General features: G+C 43.5%; 1 protein-coding gene across 6 annotated transcripts in view; it reads right to left on the bottom strand.

The window, feature by feature from the left end:
* HIPK3 (homeodomain interacting protein kinase 3) overlaps nt 1–17,019 on the bottom strand; it is a 144,999-nt gene that overhangs the window by 11,333 nt on the left and 116,647 nt on the right. For all 6 annotated transcript variants that reach the window (XM_060262830.1, XM_060262828.1, XM_060262831.1 and 3 more), the window contains 5 exons: nt 11,120–11,243; nt 7,559–7,677; nt 7,345–7,460; nt 7,082–7,243; nt 113–409 (listed from right to left, as the gene is read on the bottom strand). In XM_060262830.1, the coding sequence (XP_060118813.1) occupies nt 113–409; nt 7,082–7,243; nt 7,345–7,460; nt 7,559–7,677; nt 11,120–11,243 (818 nt within the window). The remainder of the gene's footprint in view (nt 1–112; nt 410–7,081; nt 7,244–7,344; nt 7,461–7,558; nt 7,678–11,119; nt 11,244–17,019) is intronic.

Raw genomic sequence — 17,019 nt, 5'->3', positions numbered from 1 at the left:
ATACATACTTAGGCAGCGTCACGTTACAGGTAATAAAGAAAAACCATTACCATTCCAGCATGCACAATGTTCTAAGGAAAGCAGAAGTTAAAACTGAAGAGCAACTTCTTACTCTGCAAGTGAATGCCTTTGTGCCACATCATCTTCATCTGTGTCACTGCTGATAGTAATCACACTCACTGCTGGACTTGGGGAATCTGCAATGATGATAGCCTGCCGTTGTTTGTTTGAAATAGATGAATCAGGGTCCAGCCCATCAGATGGTTTGCAATAGTTGCTTTCCTGTCCCTCTGAATTATGATTGTCCTGTGTTTCTACACAACTTAGTTTCTCACCAGCCTTCACATTAATTATCTTTGGAGACACAAATGCTGAATTTTGGATATTGGTATTTTGTAACACATTACTCCTGTGAAGAAGACATTGTATTTAAACATTTTGCAAAGATGTTTCTTTTAAAAGAAATTTTATTTTACCCTCTCTCCCCAAGCTAACTTAAACTGGAACACAAACTTTAAACAGCAATGAATATATATAAATGAATGAAACGTAAAACAATGGACATACAGATAACACTGTAAATGTTGTTTTCCAGAGAAATAATGGAAAACTTTCCATGCTACTGTTCGCAAATCACAAGCAGGGTTGTTTCAGATGCTGCAATGCAAGATTTAAAGTTGGATTCACCAATGAAATGTAGTACAATACACTGAAGGTACCAGTCTCTTAAAAAGGAAAAAAAGGAATGAAGAAATGCTGGCTTGAATACCATAGACATTTCTGAATCAAATTCAAAATCCACTAAATTCTTTAGGAATTATCTTTACTGACTTCAGTGGAGATGAATCTGGGGTTACTTAACACAGTTCACCAATGTAACTGTCCTTCATGGCCTTGGGTATCTCCGTTACTGAAATGTCCCATACAGACAGGTTGCTTACCTGTAACTGTAGATCTTCGAGTGGTCATCTGTGCATTCACACTCATGGGATAGAGTGCCTGCACCGATCCCCGAATCGGTACCTAAAAAGCCCGGGATTTTTTTGTGCTCGGCACCAACAGGCATGTGCAGACGTCCCAGTGCACATGCTTGCCAGTGTGAGGATCCTGCCAGTTCCTCCCTGACCGCTGGAAGCCCCTACTGGAGGGAGACCGTCAGCAGTGGGGAAGGAGGGCGGGTAGTGTGAATGCACAGATGACCACTCAAAGATCTACAGTTACAGGTAAGCAACCTGTCTATCTTCTTCGTGGTCTCTGTGCTTCACACTCATGGGAGATTAGCAAGCAAGACATACCTGGAGGTGGGAAGACGGTCAACCAGAAGAAACAGCTTGCAGCACCGCAGCTCCCAGACGAGTCCTCTGCTGAGCATGCACATCAAGTGCATAGTGCTTCATAAAGGCATGCAGAGAGGACCAGGTGGCAGCCTTGCAAACATCCGTCAGGGAAACACCTTTCAGGAATGCCACCAACGTCACCATCGCTCTTGTAGAGTGTCCGCGAATAGGCCCAGGGAACGGCTTCTTTGCCAACAAATAACACAGTATATAGTCTCAGTGAGCCATTTCGAAAGCTGCTGAGACGAGATCCTGGAACCTAACTTAGGAGCAGCATAAGAAACAAAAAGCTGCTGGTCCTTACGAAAACTCTTGGAGCAACTTAAATAAAGAATAAAGCACGCTTCACATCTAGAGCATGCAACCTACGTTCCTCATCCGAGGAAGGCGTAGGATGAAAAGTGGGCAACCAAACTTCTAAGTTGAGGTGGAACTGAGAAACCACCTTGGGGAGAAAAGAAATATCAGGAGCTAACAACACTCCAGCCTCCTGAAAAACTAGATATGGGTAGTCACAACGCATAGCCGTGAGCTCCCCTGCACAGCATGCTGATGTGATGGCTACCAAAAAAGCAGTCTTCCAAGATAGAAGCTGTAAGGAACATGTGGCCATTGGCTCAAAAGGACGTCGAGTCAGCCTGTCCAACACTAAAGTCAAATCCCACAACTGTGGGGGTGATCTCGATGGAGGATGATGCCTAAGCAAACCCTTCAAAAACCTCTTAGAATGAGGATGCGCAAAAACAGAGTGCCCCTCATCTGGTTCATGGAACGCAGAAATTGCTGCCAAATAAACCTTTATGGAAGAAAAAACAAGGCCAGCATCCACCAGAGATAACAAAAACTCAAAAATTACCGACAATCCCACCCTTTGGGGTGAAACTGAGGGATCAACTAAGAACTGCAGAAACCTCCGCCACTTCCTGTCATAGGAAGCACGGGTAGAAAGTTTCCTGCTGTTCAAGAAAACATGTTGGACTCTGCTAGAGAACCCACAGGGTCGATGAACCACACTGTCATCTTCAGGTGGGGCACATTGTGATGGAGTACATGACCGTCCTGAGCTAACAGAAGGTCTGGTTCCGCAGGAAACTGGTAGAAGGCCCCCCTCGCCAGTTGGAGCAGGATCAGGAACCAGTTCTGGCGAGGCCACCAGGGAGTCACCAGGATACAGCATGGTCTCTCTCTCTTGCGATCTTGTTGACCACCCTCGTCAGTAGTGGCAGAGGTGGGAACATATAAAGGAACCGACCTTCCCACGGGAACAGCAGACCGTCCCCCGACTCTGGATCTGAGCCCCCTCTGGAGCAAAACAGAGGACACTTCCGGTTTTCAGCTGTGGCAAAGACAACCACCTGAGGACACCCCCAGAGCTGAAACATGGGTTGAAGGAAGCGCCACTGTAACTCCCACTTGTGCGGGGAAGCCGCACCCCTGCTGAGGGAGTCTGCTTGCAAGTTGAGGACCCCTGGGAGATGTGCTGCCTTCACAAAGATGTCGTGGTCCAGGCACTCCGACCACAGATCCAGCGCACAAAGCCGTCGAGAGACTGTCCCTCCCTGCCTGTTGATGTAACACAGGGCAGTGGTATTGTCTGTTAGCAGAGCAATAATCTTCCCCGCCACCATGGGGCGGAAAGACCAAAGAGCAAAGTGAACTGCCAGCAGTTCCAAGTAATTTATGTGGCAGTGAGTCAATTTCAAAGGCCAAGGACCCCCCCCACACACAGACTGTCCATGTGGGCCCCCCAACCCCATAAAGACGCATCTGTTGTGATAGTGACAGTTGGTGCAGGTAGATGGAAGGGAGCTCCCTGACAAATGTTGTCCTTTGACTTCCACCATTGCAGTGTTTGAAGTGTCACAGGTGGAATTACAAACCTCTTTCGAGGTGAGTCCCTTAACGGGCGAAACTGACGAAGAAACCAAAGCTGTAGGCCTCTCATCTTCAGCTTCGCAAAGAGCAGCACGCTTGTAGTCACTGCCATCAGCCCCAGCATCCGCTGCAGCTGCTGCGACGTGCCCCACTTTCAACTGCAGAAGTTTGACAAGGTTGATAATGTCCATCACTCTCTGCTGAGGCAGAAATGCACGATGAAAGTTCATATCCAGCAAAGCCCCTATGAACTGAACTGTCCTTGATGGAGTAAGGTGTGATTTCTCCAAATTGACCTGCAGACCCAAGGTGTCGAGAAGACGAAGAGTGATGGCAATACGGGATGACAAACTCTCTTTCGACTTCGCCACAAGGAGCCAGTCATCGATGTATGAAAAGATGACTATCCCTTGAAGCCAGAGATGGGCAGCCACAACACTCATCATCTTCGTGAACACCCGAGGTGCAGTGGACAGACCGAACGGAAGAGCCTTGAACTGGAAGTGCTGAAAACCTACTGCAAACCGAAGGAAACGTCTGAACGCAGGATGGATGCTGACATGGAAGTATGCATCCTTGAGGTCCAGCGTTGCCATCCAATCCCCTTGGTTGATGAAGGGCAGAATCGTTTGCAGAGTGGACATTCTGAACTTCTGGTACAAAATAAATTTGTTCAGATTCCGAAGATCCATGATTGGTCTTAGACCCTGTCCCGCTTGGGAACCAGGAAGTAACGAGAGTAGAAGCCTCCTGTCCTGGCCTCCATTGGGACCCTCTCTATGGCTTGTTTCTGTAAGAGTCTGCTCACCTCCGCCAGCAGAGATGGGGAAGGGGGAGTGGTAATTACCACAGATTAGTTCGGAATCTGAGCAAAATCTATTTCCGCTACGATGGAAAGCACCCACCTGTCCATAGTGATGGACTCCCAGGCCGACAGGAACGGGCGGAGGCGGATAGATGAAGGGGAAGAGGGGACAGTGACGCATGCTGCCAGAAAGTCAAAGGCCCTGCTTTTAAGGGTGAGTGCCCTTGGACTTGCCGGTGGTCTGTGCTGAAGCATAGCAGTTTCTGTTGTTCTCCCTGTATGGGGACCTATTCTCAGGTTGAACAGAGCGAGGTCTCCACTGCTGTTCCGGGGAGAACTTTTGGTACGGCTTCTTTGCCCAAGGCTTGTGCCACTGTCTCTGTTTTGCAGCTCTGGAAGATGCCGGTATGCCCAGGTTCCTGGAAGTTTTTATACTTTTATCCATTTCCTGGAGCGCATTGTTGGTGGTAGAGCTGAACAGGCCTTCGCCCTCGAAGGGCAGATCTTCAACGAAGGCCCTGGTGTCCTGCTGGAGAGCCGTGGATCTGAGCCAGGAGTGGCAGCGGAGGCATACGGCAGAAGTGATGGTCCTTGCTGAGACGTCGACTATGTGCTTTGCTGCAGCCAGTTGTTGTTTGGCTACAGCAAAGCCTTCCTTCTGCAACTTCTTTGCAGTCGACCTCTTCTCCTCACTCAGGGAAGACAGGAGGGGGGTAAGTTGTTCCCACACTGAATATTGGTATCTAGCCATGCACGCGGCATAGTTAGATACCTTTACACCCAGCCCCCAGCAGAGTAGAATTTCCTCCCAACGTTATCCAGCTTCTTTCCCTCCTTGTCCGGTGGAGAGGAGTGTGTCTTGCGGGTCTTCGATGAGGTGGAAACAACCACAGAATTTGGCTTTGGGTGTGTAAAGAGGAACTCAGCCTTAGACTCTTGGACACGGTACATATGGTCCAACCTGCTACGGGTGTAGAAGCAGGCTTCGGCCAGGGCTCCTTCACCACCTGTAGGATGACCTTTGTCACCGGCAGGGCAACCGCTGTAGACGTATCTCGCTGCATGATGTCGAACACGTTATCATCTACAACGGGTTGTGGCTGTGTCACTGGAAGCGAGAGGGAGAGGGCCATCCTCTTCACCAGGTCCCCGTACGACTTCAGATCCTCCGATGGTGAGATAGGAAGATCCTCAGCCGTATGAGACACTGGTGAAGGTTCCAAAGCCCGGTCTGGATTGTTGGTACTGACCTCGGAGTCCAACGATGAAGACTCTCTGTGTAGAGAATGTTCTGAGAGCACTGGTGTTGATTCTCTGGCGGGCGACCAGATTGACACCGACGACCGAGGTTGGACTTCCTCCACTACCATGCCGCGTCTGTCAGGCGGGACAGAGATCGATGCCGAAGGACGCCATCTAGAGTGTTGAGACAGCTTGGACATATGGGATGCCTCGGACTGCTGGTCCCAGTCTGCAAACTCGCGAGGAGGGTACCATTGGTACGGTGGGTAGGGATAAGCGTAAGGAGGCCATTGGCGCTGCTCCCATGGTGGAATCGGTGGGAAGCGATGAGCTACTGTAGTTGGTTCCAACTCTCTCCAGCCTCTCGCCTGATCCATCAGTGCCGAAGGCTCCATCAGCGCCAACAACCCCACCTCCGAGACCGAGTCGCTCTCACTGCAACGCCTGGACCCTGAAGAGTGGAAGCACTGAGTCAGGTCAATCTCTTGCTTTGATGCCGATAGGCAAAGCTGCGAAGCACTGCCTCTCGACACTGAAGGGCTACGATGCGGGGACACCAAGATCTTCCTCGGTGGAGCTGTCGATGTTGAAGCGTCATGCGAAGGTGAAGGAGTGCGGGATGGTCTCTTCTTCCGCTTCTCCTTCGATTTCACCTTCTTCGGCGTGGATGATCGGGTCCCCGAATCATCCCGACGCTTTTTTGCCGGGGTGTCCACTGACCCTTCAGAAGGCCATTTCGTGGAATGCCCGCGCTCGACCAGCATCTCGGTCCTGATTGGCAAAGAATCAACGTGATGTCCCTCACCCAGACAGAGGAGACAGAGGGAATGGCCGTCGGGGGGGGGGCAATCTTCTTCCCACAGGAGCGGCACCTCTTTAAAAAAACCCGTCTTTCCATAGACGCCCAGGAAAAAACCCCACTCAGGAAAGTATCTGAGGGGGAAAACACGGGGGGGAAACTGAGCCCCGAAGGGCAAGTCCAACAAACTTTTTTTTAAAAAACAACACTATCTAACAACTAACTACACTAAGAAAATAACAAATGGGCTATATACAACAGGAAAAAAGCAATCTAAGATTACTTTACCGACTGGGGACACGAAAGGAGATCCTCTCAGCGCAGCGGTCAGAAAGGAACTGGCGGGATCCTCGCACTGGCGCCGGTGAGCATGCGCACTGGGACATCTGTGCATGCCTGTTGGTGCCGAGCACGAAAAAATCCCGGGCTTTTTAGGTACCGATTCGGGGATTGGCGCAGGCGCTCTATCCCATGAGTGTGAAGCACAGAGACGACGAAGAAGATCTTTGCAAATACCTTCTGTAGTTATGGGGCACATTTTCTCCACAGAGTACTTAAAGTCTTTCTTGCTGCCAGCAAAAGAAAGACTATTCTTAATACTCTTCTAACCCGTTATATTATGACCACTATTACACAACGTGTCTATTTTCAGTACTTCAAATCTGACAGATCCTCATGCACATAAATTTAGAAACAGCTAACTAGGGCTACCTGAATGTTTTACATCACCAAATGAAAATCTGTTTCTACAGATAAATCACAGCCATTACTGTCACAAGATCAGAACAGATTAAAGGGCAGCAGATACTTACAATGCAAAGGCATTTTTGTTCTCATCCCTTCATTGTTAATAGTCTTCTTAGAAATTTAAGCTGTTTCTCAATATTTAAGTATATTTTCCAAATTATTTTTATGTAACAACAATTTTTTGAGCATGCAGTGCTTATAGCATATTTTCTGTTTATGAAAGTATGATTATTTATTTAATGTCTAAGCCAGCCAGACACACCACACAATACCAACCTGTTCTGGCACATTTTATTTCTCTTGGTAGATGTGGGCTGAGGCCAGACAACATGCGCAATGCCCACACTGATTGGCTGAGGGGCAGATAAAGTTATTTGATTGGTTAAAAGAGACTGTGTCATTACTGAGTTGTAATGGCTGCCATGTGAAATCACTTTCCTGGAGAGGACAAAGAAATCATTATTCAAATAATTAAAAGTTGTATGATATGGTTTTAGATACAGAAATCTATTTTACTATACAAAACTATTTGGACATACCCCCAATCTCCAAGCCTTTGTGAACATGAATCAGAGGCTAGTGTTGTAGCAGGAGCCACAGGGGTTACTTGTTGCCATGCTGGAAGCAATATTTGCTGTGTTCTATTAGACCAGGTCTGTTATAAATACAGAAGTACAATGATGTGGAAATTAAAAAAAACACCAAAAATATTGCTGAAAATGAAAGCCTATAATACCAAACAATTTACCATACCTGAGAAAGGACCCCTCGTATCTGGAGTGGCTGTAGGGGCGGGGCTTGTGTTACCAGTGGCACTGTATTATCTACTCTTACAGAGTAACCATTAGGCTTCCCATGATTAGTTGGAATGCCTAATTTGGAAAGGGAAAAAAGTTAAGTTTTAATTCTATTTTGTATTAAGTTCATAACATTAAATTCCAAGCTCTTTGACTAAATAGTCACATTAATTATATTGTTTCCATTATCAGCCTTGCAATTTGATGTATGTTTTCATCTGGAAAATTCTGTTTCAGTGGCTGAACTTAGATGTTACTCAGCTGATCACCAAACCAAGATTTAACAATTTGGTAGGATTCCAAAGGCTCCTCCCTTTCTTCCACTATTTCAGACAACCTTACAGAGTTTGAAATTTAAATCAGCATCCAAATTAGGATAACTACAGCTTACTAACAGCAATTTGCCTACAAACCAGGGAATGAAATTTCATTTCACCAAATTTCTGCAAGCCAGCCCACTATCATAAAAAAACAGAGGTTAAATGTTGCAGTGAGAGCCACAAGGGTTGGACATATATGGACATATGAAGCTGCCTTATACTGAATCAAACCCTTGGTCCATCAAAGTCAGCACTGTCTTCTCAGACTGGCAGCGGCTCTCCAGGGTCTCAAGCTGAGGTTTTTCACACCTATTTGCCTGGACCCTTTTTTGGAGATGCCAGGGATTGAACCTGGGACCTTCTGCTTACCAAGCAGATGCTCTACCACTAAGCCACCGTCCAAAAAGGTTGATTTATTTGTTTTATTAAAATAAGAGTCAGGAATAGGGATGGGCATGAACCAAAGCATGAACCAATGACAAATCAGGCTGGTTCATGATTCACAAACCAGGGGTTTGGGAGAATGTGTCTTCCCCCGGATTCACCCATAAACCTCTATGAGGTTTGTGCAGGCTCCAAAGGCATTTAAATGTCCTCTGAACTTACTTCCAGGTCTGGTAGCCTGACAAGAAGTGACCTCCAAAGGCATTTAAATGCAGTCAGAGCCCACCAATGTCCCGTGGCCTGACCTGAGTGAGCTCTAGAGGCATTTAAAGGCCTTTGGAGCTTACTTCTGGATCAGGCCACCTGACTGGAAGTGAGTACTGAAGGTATGTAAATGCATTTGGAGCCTACCCCAGGGTTGGGCCAGCCTGATAGCTCTGAGAGTAAGCCTTGGGTGGGTGAGGCCTGTAAGTAGGCTCCAAAGGCCTATAATACCTTCGGAGCTCACTCTCAGAGCTGAGCTGGACCAGGCCGATCCAGAGGTGGGCTCTGAAGGCATTTAAATGCCTTCAGAGCTCACTCGGGTCAGGCCATGGACATGTGGGGAGCTCCAATGGAATTTAAATGCCCTCAGAGCTCACTTCCTACCCATGAATCCATGAATTGATTTGTACAATGGTCCAGTTTGTGGTTCGGGGTTCATGAAAACGCTCAAACCATGAACCTCCATTTTGAGTGGCAACAAGCTGTAAAACAAAGAACCCACACTAAACTAAAATGTAGCATAACACTCAAGATAGAAATCCTTGCCAGAAAATTACAGAACAGCTTGTGCAGGCTATATAACAAATAACCCTTCAATCATCAGTTGCGTGCTTTGTAGTTCTGGATGAAGGTGCTAATGCATGCTGCAACCCTTAAAGCAGCACTGCTACATGATTGAGAAGCTTTTGCTCATGTCTACCATTAATGCAAATTCAACAAAGTCTGCACCATTTTAGACCTAGACTCCAAAGTTGCAAAAATAAAGAACACACAAGGGAAATTTTGTCAAGGAAGAGTGAGGGGGAAACCAAGGCATATAAGGGGAAGATTTTCATTAGGGAGCATGACCTAGACAGCATCTGTTAAAGGCTAAGAGATTAAAATGACAGACATAGCTTAGTCTTGCAATACTTATATACATCTTTACTATGTGCTGTGGGTTTTACAGTATGTTAAAGTAAAACTGCTCTTCATATTTCACCATACCCTTGCAAACTGATTTGTATGAACATTTAACCCAATGTTTATAAATCTTGCCAACTTTAAAAAGCTTGCAATTGATAGTACAATATCTTTTATATGTGACATGCATACATGAGGCCAAATGAAATTTAGTTTAACCAATGCCTGAACCACTGCTTGTCTGCTCAATTAGTCTGTGCACCAATTTTATGCACAACAGAAGTGAGAAAAAATCTATGAAATTGCTCTGCTAGCAGCTAGTAGTCTTATAGTTTAAAACATGTCTATTCATTTCATGTTAAAATAATAAGTAATGTTACTATTACTAGCAATGCAATGGATTTAAATATTAGTGCCTCAAAATGTAATCATAAGATTTCATTATCATCTTTAATTTCATTTGTTTTATCTAAATATTAAACACTTGCCCACTTCTCAGTGTCAATCAGCTGAAACAATGACAATAGAAAAACTGTAGCACAGTCTCTGCTTTTTTTCCAGGTTCCATCAAAGGAGGCAGATTCTACTATCCCTCTTGTGAACCTCCAAGTCATAGCATATGTTAGGTGGCATAAACATATGGTAGAGAAATTCAGAATTATTTAGCAACAAAGATTTCAAAATCATAATTGAAAAATCTGACCCTTTTCTGGAAAACTAATAAGAGTTTACAATATGTTTTGTGTCAGTTTAACACATGAGTAACCTGAAATGTTAACAAAAGTAAAATACTTTCAAGTTGCCTTGAGACTTATTTTGGGTTGCAGGCTTGGATCAGTGTTCCTTCTGAGCTGAGTTAGCGTGTCCTAGCTCACAGTTTTTTAGCCTACAGTTCACTCATTTTTGTCTCAGCTCTGGAAAAATGGCCCTAGAGCACACTAATTTATGCAGTAACACACACCTTTAATGCCAGTAGCTCGCAAGACTCCACAGCTTAGAGGGAACACTGGCTTGGATCCTGTACCTTCTTCCTTCTTGAATTCAATGCCTTTGCAGAAGCAATCCTTCGCTATATAGTGCAAATTCTCTGCCACTACTGGGATTCCACCCATGAAAGACCAGCATACTTGTAGTAGCTGAAAACTTCCTACTGCCACAGGAATTTGCACTCCACAGCAAAATATTATCTCTGCAACATACAAAAAGGAGCACAGGAGAAAAAAGATAGTGGACACATAACATATTTTCTCTGTCCAAAGCCCTGTATATGCAACGTGTGAAACAAAAATATTAGCTTGCATCCTAACCTATGGTGTGTTTCCACTGGCACAGTGGAGGCTCCTCTGACATGACTTTTTCCCAATCTGCAGAGGAGGGAAAGGAGACTTAAAAAATAATAATTCCCCATTCCCAGTGCAGGCTTCCAGTTTGCTACCCACACCTTTGAGTGCACTGATACACCAGAGTACAATTTCAAAGAGCTCAGAAGGCTGCAGGTGAGGGAGGGAAGGCTGAGCCTTACTGCTTAGGATCCCAGCCATTATTTTTTCGTTTACACCCTACCATATCCCCTCAGGCATAATGGTGACAACACAGTCATGCCAGCTGTTTCTAATCTTTTAAACAGAACATTTGAATTCTCATACCTTGGACTGTAGGCGGGCATATTATCAGAGTTTGCTGAAAAGCATCACTGCAACCAAACTGAGCAGTTCCTGCTTGTAGTGGTATTCCATGATGCATAATAGAATGGGCAGATGCAGCTAATGTCTGAAACAATACATAGGACATACATTAATAACTTCATCGCTATAAAGAATGAAATACTTTCTGTTATACATCAACTTTATGACAGTATGTAAGGGCAAGCTGTACAAAACTGGTAAATGGTTTACCATGAATACAGTAAACAGACATAAACTGTAAATGAAATATATGTCATATGTTTCGATTAATTCTTATGTAACAGTTATTCTCTATTCCTTTTAATATGTTATGTACATTTTGTTCGCTATAAATATACCCAAATAAAAAGTTCCCATATATATACAAAAAAGAAGTATAAATACTACCACATCTCACAGAATTGTAATGAATTCAATTTAAAGAATCATATATAAACTTCTTTCCTGTTATTTTTATAATTTTAAAGGATATATTTTTTTCTGCAGCAAGTAAATTCCATTACATATATACTGGTAAATGAAAATTTGACCACATGGGGGCACTATAATGATGCAATTTTAAAATACAGACATACTGCAGGTTCGGTCTTAATTTATGTTCCATAAAACATTTTTTGCGAGAAGTACAAGAAGGGACAACAGCTCATATCTGGATGGCAATACTGAAACCAGCTCCCACCAAAAGAACTTCCAGAGCCCTCCAGAAGCTTTTCCAAACTCATCTGATTCTGGCACAGGAAGCTTCAGAGTTCTGAAGCTGAACTATTTCATGTTGGTCTGCAGTGGAACTACTGGACATGAGTCTAGTAGCACCTTAAATATCAACAAGATTTTTGAAGCAGAAGCTTTTGACAGTCAAACCTCCCTTCACTTGTATCTGACAAAGAAAGCTTTAAAACTTCCAAAATTTCATACCCAGAAAAGCTTGTGGGTCTCTTAAAGGTGCTATTAAACCTAAACCTAGTTGGCAAAAAAATAGGGAAGGACTCCAAATTACTGTCCATGTATTATCCAGCCTGCCCTCCCACCTTGATCCTGAAGAGCTTGCTTGGCTTTTTGCCCCTGCTGTCTCTTGAATGAGGGGCCACAACTGGAGCCATCTCTCTTTTCTGTTTCCAAAAGTGAGATGTGAGCAGAAGACTAAGAAGGGCACAAATTAAAGATTGTCACCATTAAGTCCCAAACTGCTTCTGTACTTGCATTTACTACAATCTCATCATAAAGGAACTTCATACATGACCAGGTAGGATAGGGAGGGGGAGCACAAATGCCCCATTTCTTGTCTCTGAGCTAATCTATCACGTCTTGCCTTGTAAAATCCTGATGCAGGGTCAAGCTTTTGGGTTTCCTCACAGGGTGAGATGTAGAAGTTCTAGTTAAAACAATAAAATACAATCACATTGTTCAAACCATCAAAATATATATTTGGTCTCACTTCTACATTAGGTTCCTCTTTCCAATCCATGAAACAACACACTCACAGAGCTCTTTCACACACACTTTGCACTGATCAAAATCCTGAGGAACTGAAAGTTTTTTCACTTACCATGAATTTCTTTCCCAGTGGTGCTAGGGTGGGGCAGTATTTACAGATGGGAAGCTATTTGTATTTAAGAGCTGGTCATCGACCGTAAATAAACAGATCTATCTACTGATGGGAAGAAGCTCCTCCCTGAAGGCAGGCAGATCACTAGCCTTTTTTTGTGTAATTCCTAATGGGAGTGGCTTCTCCCCCAGTCTGATCCAGAAGCAATTCAACTCCCCTAAACTACAAAAATATGCTGTAGCCACATAAAGAGGAAAGCAAACACAGGTGAAGAACACAGGTGAAGAACAACTCTCTGGACTCATCTGAAGGCCCAAAAACACACAGCCAGACAGGTCCTGAAAGTCCATTCCAGAGCCTCCCTTCAGGATTGCAATTTTGGATGGGTAAGACTGCCCCACCCTAGGACCACTGAGAAGGGAAATTCACAACTGAACACACTTTCCATTCTCTGTCTGGGGTGGGACAGCCTTCACTAACAGAATATAGAAACTTTGTATCTCTGGACCAGTATGTTTTTTTCTTGTTGTGTGTGCACTTGCATGCCTAGAAAGTGGCTTGCTTATTGCCTGCCTCTGCATCCTGGACCTGGTATTCCTTGGAGGTCTCCTATCCAAATATTTGCCAGGATCAGCCCTGCTTAGTTTCTGAGATCCGACAAGATCAGACTCAGAGCCCTGGGCCAGTATCTTAACCCGCTGGAGTACCCTGTGGCCAAAGGAAGCATCTGCTGACACTGCCCTGTCAATGCAATAGTGGCATGTAAAAGTATGTACTGAGCTTCCAGGTTTCAGCGACCTAAGGTGGTGAGCGATCCCAGAAGTCTCCCAAGAATCGCTCATCAATCGAGCAGCAGAGGGGCTCCCCAGTGTTGGGGGGCTCGATTCCTGGACCCAGGGAGGGTCTAGGAAGGCTGGCAGCTTGACAGCGTGGAGCGGGAATAACAGCGGCAGCTGTTTCCTGAGCCCGCTGTCGCTGCAAGTCTTGCTGCCCCAATCGCCATTTTAAATGGCATCGGGGTTGAACACCGGCTTTCTTTTTTTCTTTCGAAACCAACTCTAAACACCTGTTTTATCTACCTCTGTCTGACAAGTGGATTGTAAGTGCCTTCCTATATTCTCATTTACTTCTAAAGTTAGATCACTGTGGCATCGGGACTCAGAGAGTAAGCAGTTAAAGAGGCAAAGAGACAGAGGCTATCGTTAATGGAGAAGAGGGGGGGGAGAATCCCCAGGCTCCCTCTTACCTGCTTCTGAGGCCTCCAAGAGACTTGCCTAGAAGTTGGTGCTTGTGAATATAACTCTGAGCCTTAAAGATCTTGCTAGCTATCAGTAACCCTAGCATGAACACTATCTAACTGGCTTATATAGACCAGATTTGACTTGCTTCCCCATACAATCTTTCATTTTTCAGTGTGTGTGGAGCTGCGGTGGATGCATAAGGAGTTTAAAAGACTGGCAGGCGTACAGGGTTGTATAGCCTCTGTCTTAAAATCATGATTCCAGAGAATGACTTTGAGAACTTTTCTGTAAAGATCTGAGGATTTAGTTTTTGAATAAAACTTTTCTGGTTTGAAAGACATAAAAATTTTCTATGGCTGAGCTGAAGGGAAGGCAACCATTCTGAATAAAACTTTGCTGGTCTTAATTATATACCTGTGGAGCTACCCGGTATCCTCAGTGGATTACTAAAATAGCTATTTGATTGACCTTTAGAAGACTAATTGTGAAGTTCCCAAGCCTTTAAATGGATTACAAAAATGTTGGAGGCTTTTGGCTATTAGCATCTTTTCCCTGTTTAAAAAAAAAAAATTAATGGATTTTTATAAAAAGCTGGCTGGTTGAAGGGGATCCTTGCATCGCTCTCAATTTTTCTTTTGGGTTTTTTTTCTTCTGTATTTGTGTGTGTGTGTGTGTTTTGAGCACCCAGCCCTGGATTATAATTGTTAGAACTCCTATATCTCCCTATTTTGGAATATCTGAAAGGACTTTTAAAGGAGCAGTGTGGATGGACCTCTTTAGGTGGAGAATGCATTTTAGTGAACTGTTATTGTGAGCTAGAATGCTTTGTGTTTGAGTTATTGGGAGGTTGGTTTGGCTAAAAAGGTCTTGTTTAATATATAGCATAGCATTGTTTGGGGTTGGTTGAATTGTTGCTTTAAACGAGAAGGCTCTGTTCTCAAACAAACTGCTATCTTTTTTATAACACTGACACTTTTTGTTGAACTGTGAGTTTGTTGATACAAATAGGAACATTGTGTTACAAAACAGGTTACTGAAGTGAAAATATCTGAAGTGGTTTAGGTCTGGGGACTAACTTGCTAAAGGAGATGGACAATAAAGCATCCACTGGGTTTAAGGAGCCACAAAGGAAAAGAGAGAACCGAGAAGGTAGAACCTTGACCCCTTCACCTAGCTTTGCATCTGGTCCTGGAAGGTTTACACCTGCAGCTATGCAGGGTGATATGAAGGAGTTGCAAAATACCCTTTTAACTGCAATAGTACAACTGACGGTAAGGTAGATAATATAGATGAACAGATGGCAAAGATAAAACAATTTCAAGAGAATAGAAAGCAAACGGCAGAGACTAATAAAGCTTTGAAGGTCTTAGATGCACAGGTGTCTGATAATACTCAAAAGGTGGAACAACTGGAAAAAGAGCAGAAAGTATACGATAGTAGATGCCTTCAACTGAAAATGGACAGAGCAGCTTATATGCTGTGGTTTCAAAATGTACCAGAAGAAAAATCTGAAGACCTACAGAAAATACTAAGCGAAGCTCTTTCAGAAATCTTGCAAGTGACCCCTGATAAAATGGAACAAGAGTTTGACCAGGTTAGACAGGTACCATCAAGTTTCACAAGAAATAAACTACCTAGCAAAATCCATTTGAAACTGACAAGGGAGGTGACCAGAGATAATATTTTGAAACAAACAAGAGACAAGCCAGTGATGATAGCAGGAAACACACTGAAGATTTTGAGAGAGGTACCATGGCCACTCAGACAAAAGAGGAGAGAATATCAAGACTTGACAGATTTCTTGAGGGGAAGAGAGATACCGTATACGTGGCTGATGCCAGAAGGTCTTCTTTTTACTTATGAAGAAAACAGGTACAGGATCAACTCTACCTTTAAAGCCAAGAATTTTTTGGAGAAATTGAGAAGGAAGAAGGGAAGAAAACGAAGGAAGAGGAAATCTCAGATGAAGAGGACCCAAGTGGAGCAAGGAGATACCCAACAAGACATCAGACTAAAAAAGATAAAAAGATAGTGATAAGAAAAATTCATAATGGCTTCAATTGTTTCTATCAATGTAAATGGACTTAACTCCCCTATAAAAAGCAGGAAGTCTTTCAAATATTTGGCAAAATTGGGGATGGACATAATCTGCTTACAAGAAACTCATATTTTGGCAAAAGACCAACATTTATTGAGAAATAAGAAACTTGGCAATCTATTCATAGCAACAGACTCAAATAAAAAAAGGGGTTTAGCAATTTATATAAAGGACAAATTTAATCCACAGCTGCAGTATGCTACTGAAGATGGAAGAATCTTATTAGTAGAAATTGCTGTGTATGGGGAAAAAATTCTACTGGCAAACATTTATGCACCGAATGAATGTCAAGAATTTTTTTTAAAGATTTACACCAAAAGCTTGTAAACCTGGAATACGCAGAATATTGCCTAGTAGGAGACTTTAATGCAGTTTGTGATAGACAATTGGATAAAAAAAAAACATATATACCTACTAAAGCCAAAGGATTTCAATTACCATCAAATTTTTGGAGACTTGCAGAAGAACTGGATTTAGTCGATGCATGGAGAACAAGATACCCAAAGATACCCAAAATCCAGAGACTTCACATATTACTCTGCTAGCCATCAGTCATGGTCCATCTACTGACTTGATTAAAGATCTAGTGGAGACGGAAATTCAACCAAGAGTTATATCTGACCACAATCCTGTAATGATAAAACTCAAGGGAGCCCAGTTGAAAAGATCTTGGAGGCTAAGCACCTCAATTCTGAAAGACAAAGATTTTCTTCAAGAAACCAAGACAGAGATGGAATATTTTTTCAAACAAAATACAACTCAAGATGTGAATATACAAGTGGTTTGGGATACAGCCAAAGCATATTTTAGGGGGCTAGCAATCAGATTCAGTGCCAAGAAAAAGAAGGAAAGAACTGAAAACTTTCAAAAATTAATGTTGCAGGCTGAGAAAGCTGAAACAAATCTAAAAGTACAACCTACAAAACAGGAGTTTCAAAATAAGATAAAAGAAGTACAACACCAACTTAAACTACTA

This window comes from Heteronotia binoei, chromosome 21, assembly GCF_032191835.1.
Source record: "Heteronotia binoei isolate CCM8104 ecotype False Entrance Well chromosome 21, APGP_CSIRO_Hbin_v1, whole genome shotgun sequence".
Lineage (NCBI taxonomy): Eukaryota > Metazoa > Chordata > Lepidosauria > Squamata > Gekkonidae > Heteronotia > Heteronotia binoei.
Note: the sequence above shows the minus strand (reverse complement) of the source record. Positions and strands in the feature narration are given on the sequence as shown.